This window comes from Vigna radiata, chromosome 1 (assembly GCF_000741045.1).
Source record: "Vigna radiata var. radiata cultivar VC1973A chromosome 1, Vradiata_ver6, whole genome shotgun sequence".
In the NCBI taxonomy this organism is placed as follows: Eukaryota; Viridiplantae; Streptophyta; class Magnoliopsida; order Fabales; family Fabaceae; genus Vigna; species Vigna radiata.
This window is the reverse complement of record NC_028351.1, coordinates 30,261,256-30,269,046: the sequence shown is the minus strand read 5'-3', so window position 1 is coordinate 30,269,046 and position 7,791 is coordinate 30,261,256. Positions and strand designations below refer to the sequence as shown.

The window sequence follows — 7,791 nt, the reverse complement described above, 5'->3', positions numbered from 1 at the left end:
AAAATTATGACTAAATTAAATAAACTGAACAAAAATTAAGAACAAAATAATATTTAGACTTAATTTTTATCTTGATTTATTTATTTGATAAAAAAACATATTTAAATTAAAAACATATTTATTTAAAACATCGTATAATTAAATTAAACTTAATTTAAACTAATTTTGGGAGTATATATTAATTTATTTATGAAACGGTAGGTTACTACAAAGTATAAAACAAAGTAATATCATGTCATGTATTAATTCATCAATCAATGTTGACATGGACTTTGTTGTTTTCTCATTTTTCTAACTCACAAGGTAGAAAATTAGGAAATCAATCACATCGGAAATAAATAAATAAATTTCTCTTAAAAAATAATATTAAAATTATTATACCAATAAGAATCTTAAGTTCTAAATTTTGAATTATGATTTATCAATAAGAATAAACATGACCCATAGGATGTGTTGCCAAAGCTTCATCACTAAATAAAGTAGTTCTTTCTATTATGACTTTATTCTTGGTAGTTTTTATCTTATTTATTTTATAAAAAACATGTCAAATACATATGTTTTTATTGGTGAATGAAAAAAAGTCTATTAATACTCAAAACATCGGAGAATTGTATTAAACTGGATAATTTAATTTCAAGAGTGTATATTAATTCATTCATTCAACCATACAGAATGTGTTGATAGTTTACAATAAATATATAAAAAACAGTAGCATGTCATGTCTTCACGAATGTTAGACATGTATTTATTAATAAGATATATCTATTTGAAATAGTTCATGATAACACAAACTCATAGAAAAAGCCTGCAAAGATCAGTTAGATGATTAATAAGAAAAAAGTAAGAAAAAAAAAGTGGAAGAATAAAAAAAAATCCCAACAATCTCTGTCTACCATTGTGCATAGAAGGTTTCATTATAAAGGGTTTTTTACAATATCATACAAACACAATTACTAAACATATATACAAACGTTTTTATCTTCTCTCACGTTACCCTTTCTAGATTTTTAGTTGAATAATCGGAAACCTAAAAAGATCTAATTGTTCTCTTTTTCTCTCATCAAACTTCAATATTTTTTTCCGCTCAAATCTCATTAATCTCCTTAAAAGTAATGTATTATATCCGTATGCACTGCAAAATCACATTTACATAGCAAAATATATACATATGGGACTTACTTCAAAAGGGCTATGAATATCATGTTAATATATACTAATTTTGGTTCAACTATATATGAAAAATTATGTTAATGTCAAAAATGATAGGAATAATAGATTATCATGTGTAATAATCGATTATTTCAGTCAAAATACTATATTTTTTTTAAAACTTTATGAAATAATTAATTATCAGGTATGATAATCGATTATTTCAATTAGAATGTCGTTTTGGTATGAATTTATTCTAGAATAATCGATTATCAAGTGTGATTATCGATTATTCTTAAAAAAAACCTTGAAAAATTAAAATTTGTTTGGTGCTTTGTTTCTAAGTTCTTATATGTTTTCTTTGCTTGGTTTCCTTATTTGGGTAAGTTAGTTTAAAAATTTGTTATACTTAATTGATTGAATAAATGGATATTTATGATTTGTGAACATGTTTATGGGTATTTGTATAGTTGATGAATATGATGATTATGAGAATTTTGTTTTGATAATGTGCATGGTAGATGGACGTAATTCCATGATTCTCATAAAGAGATTCCATGGTGGTTTCCTTTAGTGTCTGCATTTTTGTAGGAGCTCAGTTTTAGGGGTTATCTTGACACTAATGGTCATTCATTCTCAAGTAGAGATGGGGTCATGTGGTGAGAGTAACAGGAGGTCCTAGACTGGGGGTCGGTACCATTGGCAAAGGGCATTGTTTAACGGACTAATCTTATGTAGTATCTTGTGGTGGACCAGCTATTCCACCACTACATGTGTACAACCTGTCATAGCTCGACAATAATACATGTATCTGAATGGTCAAGTCTAGAATCTATTTGTATGCCTAGGTTGTTTTGATTTTAAAGTAAAATGTGTTGTATCATGAATTATAATTGCATGATCTGAATTATAAACAACAAGGGCCCTTGTTGTTTTTGTCTGTTTGTTTTCTCTTTTGTAATGATCATCTTAATAATGTGAGTTTAGGGATTTCAGAGAGGAGTAGGGGCTAGGAAATGGTGGAGCTAAGACGTAGAATAGGATGTTTAGTTTCAGAAATCTCTTATTTTTGTAAAGACCTTATTATGTTTTAGTTAAGGATAATAAATTATTTTAGAATGTTACACATTATATGAATTACGATTTTGGATTTAGGGTCTGTAACAACTCTTATTACTTTTTAGTTCATTAAGTTGTAGATGTAAAAGATCTTATATGCTAGTGTTGTTATTTTGGATAGGTGTAATAGTGTAGTTTTATGTTTTGCTTTAATTGTCATCAATTATCATTTATATAATGTTTTATTTAATGAATAATGTGGGAGATGGAAAAGAAAATAAAGCTTAGAATTTGAAGAGTACCTTTTCTTAGGATTGAAAATTTATTATGAGAAAAATAATTTGTATGACAATCTCAAAATATTTTCAATTTGTCTTAAATCTAGTGTGATTTTGAAATTTGTGGCAAGTTCTGAAGGAATAAATGTGGATGGAGATAAGGCAAAGACAATTCGGAAGCGACCTATACCTAATAATGCAAATGAGGTAATAATAATATTAGTATAAATTTTCTTATTTTATGATAAGAGGTTAGATGCAAATGTCATTCTGCATGTATATTCAATTTCTATATATGAAGTAGTTATTAAGAAGATACTCGATGGATGCTAAAGTACAAATTATAGCTACAACCAGGCCTCAATTACAAGATGGAATAGCTAAAGTACATTTTAGATATTCATATTGACTTAAGACTAAAATTACAAATAGATTATACAATTATAACTATCGAATAATTAAGCATTATTATAGAGTGATTTTGCAAGTATTTTAATTACATTACAAACTTCAACCTTCAAATCTTGCACTTCCAGCTATCTATAATGCTTTCATTTCAGAATGGAGTCTCGATGAAAAGCGATTTAAACTGCAAATTCTGTGCTAAAATTCATAAGACAGAGTTAGTAAGGATGAAAAAAAAAATGTAAGCCAAATTTTAGTGGTCAACTAAAATAAAACAAAAATATAGAAATTCACTAGAGTACAAAAAAGTGTATAACATTTGAGCATTTTAAATGGTCTAAGCATAATTCATCTGAAAACAACAAAAATTCTAAAAACAGAGCATACTGTCCACAATTTCTTTACACTAACAAAAACATTTGTTTCTTGGAAAAGGGACTACCATTAGCAAAGCCATGAATAGGAAAATAGGATGTAATCAATGTCTAATTAGATTGATGAAATCCAATATGTTTGCGAGAGAAAGAGACATGAACTAGCTGAAGTACTTTGAATATACTGTTACCAAGGATAAAGAACTAAATAAGCAAATTCTAACAATTACCAAGTCAACGTGTACATTTGTTTTTAGAAAGGTATTTTGTCTTTCAATATTAAAACTATTTAATTGAAGGAGAAAAATAAATACGATGAAATTCAAAGAAAGAAGTTGTTAGAATTATGTACCTCTAAGTCTTTTAGTCAGTTTTGGAACTTTGCTATGTTCACTTCAACCATTAGAAATAGATAGTCTATGAGTCTGTTCAAAAATCTCAAGTAAGCAATTCTCCATGGTTGCGAAAGTAGCAATGGTCCTAATAAGCCCCAAAAGCCTGTGAAATATCCTATTCCTGAGCTCATGTATAATGCCTCATAGAAAACAAAATCTTCTCCATGGACTGTTGCCTCTTGAGACTTTACAGATGTCTGATATCCAGCACAACTCATGTTAAGTTGTTCACCACAAAGATCAATATTTCCTTCAAAACAAGAGGCATCAAATGTATCCATGTGTCTTCCCAATGGGATTCTTCCAGAAAGAGAGTTGTGTGACAAGTCCAAGTTTTGGAGAAAATTCATTTGAGAAAGAGAAGAAGGAATTCTCCCACAGAATTGATTTCTTGACAAGTCAAGAGATTCAAGTAAACTTAAATTTCCAATATCGGAAAGAATTTCTCCACTCAAATTGTTTCTTGATAAATTCAAAGAAACTAATCCCAGCATATATGTAATCTCTCTTGGCATTTTACCTGTTAAATTATTACATGAGAGATCAATGCTACAAAGAGTCAATTCTGGATTTGCGAAGTTGCGTCCCGCTCCTTTCCACATCCATGTTATATGAAGCGTATAATAACTATAACCGGAAATGCTATAAATTTCATAGTAAGTATTATTGTACCAATGCACACGATTCTCAGTTTCAGTTTTGTTGATGTTGCTTGCAGACAAAGCCGTAAAATTATTTAAGCAAGTTGGAATTCCACCTGATAAGTTATTTATTGAAAGATCAAACAACTGAATACGTTTCAAATAACATAGAGGAAGGGTAAGATTTCCAGAGAAGTGATTCCCTCGCATGATCAATATTATCAGTTGTTGCATGCTTTCTCCAACCCATGATGGTATTGGACCAGACAACATATTCTCACTCACATCCAGCATAATTAATTTGTTGCAATTCTTCAAAGAGGAAGGCAATTCACCCATTAAACTATTGTTTCGTAAAACCAAAGCTTCCAATGTAACAAGGTTGCCCATGGATATGGGAACCTTTCCTGTCAATTCGTTGTTGCTTAAATCAAGAAATAATAATCGATCTACAGATTTCCAACAATCTGGAAGTTGCCCCTTTATTTGATTATCTGATAAATCTAAAGTGGCAAGGTTTGCAGCGGTGACGTTTCCACATAAGAATGAAAATAAATCTGAAAAATTATTTGAAGAGAGTAACAGCTCGGAAGCTTGTAGAAAAAATAATGGAACTTTTCCCTCAAATTTATTTGAATTTAAATTTATTGATGGTCTGGAAGGAAGCTTCAATTGCATATCAGGAATTGAACCAATGATATTATTTTGAGCCATATTCAACACGTATATAGTCTGCAACTTATTCCAAAACCATTCTGGCACGGAATCACTTATGCCACTATCAGATATATCCAGATAGATTAAGGAACTTTGAGTTTGGAGCCAGTTTGGAAAAGCCTTACCTAGCTTGCAGGAAGCTAGAGCCAAGTAAGTTAATCGAAAAGGGGGAATCCAACTAGAGTCAAATTTTAGAGACAACGAATTGTATGACAGTGATAACAAATATAATTTGGAAAAATTAGAAAGATGAGATTCAGTGACATCACCTTCTAAAGAATTCCCATCTAACAATAACGTCTCCAACTCAGATAGTAGTGTGATGCGCTCGGGTATCTTGCCAGTTATTTGGTTATAAGATAATTCCAAATCCCTAAATATGGGTCTACTACACCATGAAGAATTTTGAATGAAGTTCGGAAATTCACCATTCAACTTGTTATATGAGAGGTCTAATACCTGTAACTGGCACATGTTCCCAAAGAAAGATGGAACATTTCCTTGTAGTTTGTTATTAGAGAGAAAAAGATATTCGAGAGAGTTCATCGATTTCCCAAATTCATCTGGAAGGGAACCTTCCAAGAAATTAAAATCAAGATGAAGGGTACGAAGATTGGTAGTGAAATTAGAAAGCCAGTGAAATATAGGGTATGATCTTAACAAGTTATTGGAGAGATCAATGTGGAGAAGAGAGGACAAAGAATTCCTTATGGAAGTAGATGAAATAAGGAAACTGCTATCTATAAGACCGTTGCTTTGTAGATGAAGCTCTTGCAGTTTGGAGCTGATATTAAAATTACCTAGAACGGTTGATGACGCTAGATCACCATAAGAGAGGTCAAGGATGGTAAGAGATGGAAAATTTAGACACAGAGGTGATAGAGAAATATAATTATGAGGAAGATAAAGCTCTTGAAGATTAAGGCTAAAGTTAAACAAGAGTTGAAGTGATGATGATGTCAACATATTAGAAGAGAAGTCCAGGAGAGTAAGAGAAAGTGAGTTGTTGGAAGAATGAGACTGAAACAAAGATTGAATATCGTTGTCTAAAAGATTACACTCAACTAGCCTTAGCTCTGTTAAGTTTTGAAGGATCTTACTGATAGTTTGTAACCACTGACGAGATGAGCCAAGATTATGTAATGAAGTGAGTTCAAGAACGGTTAAGGAATGGAGAGAAGACAACCACTGTGCATCCTTAGCTTTTATATCAAAATTGCCACCCAGCCGAAGAGTACGCAAAAATGGAAGATTCCCAATGTGAAAAGGGATTGCTCCGGAAAGAGAATTTGAAACATTGTGTCCCATATTCCTTCCATAATTACATCCAAGACTGAGATATAGTAGCTTGCTGAGATTCCCAATTTGAGATGGGATTTTTCCAGAAAGAAAAAATCCTCCAAGATCGAGATACTGTAATAGTTTGAGATTCCCAATTTGAATAGGAATTTGTCCCCAAAGATAATTGTCCCTAAGATTTAGATAGCGTAGTTGTGAAAGATTACCAATTTTGGAAGGAATCCTCCCCGCAAAGTCAGAATTGGAGAGGCCGAGGTATCTTAAGTTGGCCAAGCCCATGAAGTCTGGGATGCCAATCCCAAAAAACAAATTATTGCTGAGATCTAGATGTTCAATATATTGCAAGTGGATCAATGAAGTGATATTGATTGCACCTCTCAAAAACGGTGTATAACTGTGGTTTCCATGAAGATCTAGTAGTTGCACATGAGCAGTATGACTATTGCATTGAATGCGTTTCCATTTGCAACAATCTGTATTATTGGTCCAAGTGGAGAGCATGCCAAAGTCATCTATAAGACTTTTTTTGAAGCTGAGGAGTGCTTGCCTCTCCCTCTCTATGCACTTTGCTTCACCACTTTCGCTTGAGTTCTTCAATGTGACACTAATTCCTGAAGTAAGCAATGAAAGTAGGAGAAGAAGATAAAATGATTTGAGAAAATAAGCACTCATTGAAGTTTTTCTGATATCAGATAATTCTAACAGAGAACAGAGTAAACAACAATAGTATAATGCGAATGATTCAGTTCTTTTCTCTTTGACCTGTGATGTTTAAAATGCTCCATTGCTTCGTTTATATCCATACTTGTACGGACGGGTGGTGGCTTTCTAAAGACTAGTAAAAGAGAGATGGTCTCCAAAATTGATTTCATAAAATTAAAGAAATAATAAAAAAACAGAGTTCATAGATATGGAAAGTAATTATTGTGTTAGCACAGTTGACTGCTTCAACTTACTTTTATAATACTTTAACATTTAGTTTTTTATATTAATTAATTTATAGTATACGCATTACATACAATTATTTATTTTTATGTAACTAAAATTTGCAATAAACAAATATTTTTCATAGTATTGATTTAGAACAAACAATCTAAATGGTCGAATAAAATGATATCAAATAGTTGACATTTTTTTAATATTAAAATTAAATTTGAGGACTGAAAGAGATTGTGATTAAACGGTCCATAAAGAGAAAGATAAGGAAAAGTATTTTAATATAATATAATTAAGTTTTTTATTACCATAACAAACAAAGAATTGAATTAATCTGAATTTAATTTAATTTCTATAATATATATTCATTGGCATCTTAATGCAACTTATTTTGATATGAATCGACAAAGATACAACAACAAAAAAATATCATATGATAGATGTTGACATTTATGCTTATTGTTTCATAACTTTGACTTACTTTGCAAAGTAAATAGATAAAAGAAAAACTATCGAGATCAATCCCAGAAAAAAAAAT

The 7,791-nt window shown here is 30.8% G+C and overlaps 1 protein-coding gene across 1 annotated transcript; it reads right to left on the bottom strand.

The window, feature by feature from the left end:
• Positions 1-3,048: 3,048 nt before the first annotated feature.
• LOC106761279 (LRR receptor-like serine/threonine-protein kinase GSO1) lies at positions 3,049-7,069 on the bottom strand. Its single transcript, XM_014644818.2, has 2 exons — positions 3,618-7,069; positions 3,049-3,084 (listed from the first exon to the last, which is right to left on the bottom strand). The coding sequence occupies exon 1, from the start codon at positions 6,987-6,989 to the stop codon at positions 3,633-3,635; it is 3,357 nt and encodes a 1,118-aa protein (XP_014500304.1). The 5' UTR covers positions 6,990-7,069; the 3' UTR covers positions 3,049-3,084; positions 3,618-3,632.
• Between the last annotated feature and the right edge of the window lie 722 nt (positions 7,070-7,791).

Excerpts from the sequence above, each read along its gene's own strand:
- LOC106761279 (XM_014644818.2), bottom strand. The coding sequence starts at position 6,989 with ATGAGTGCTTATTTTCTCAAATCATTTTATCTTCTTCTCCTACTTTCA.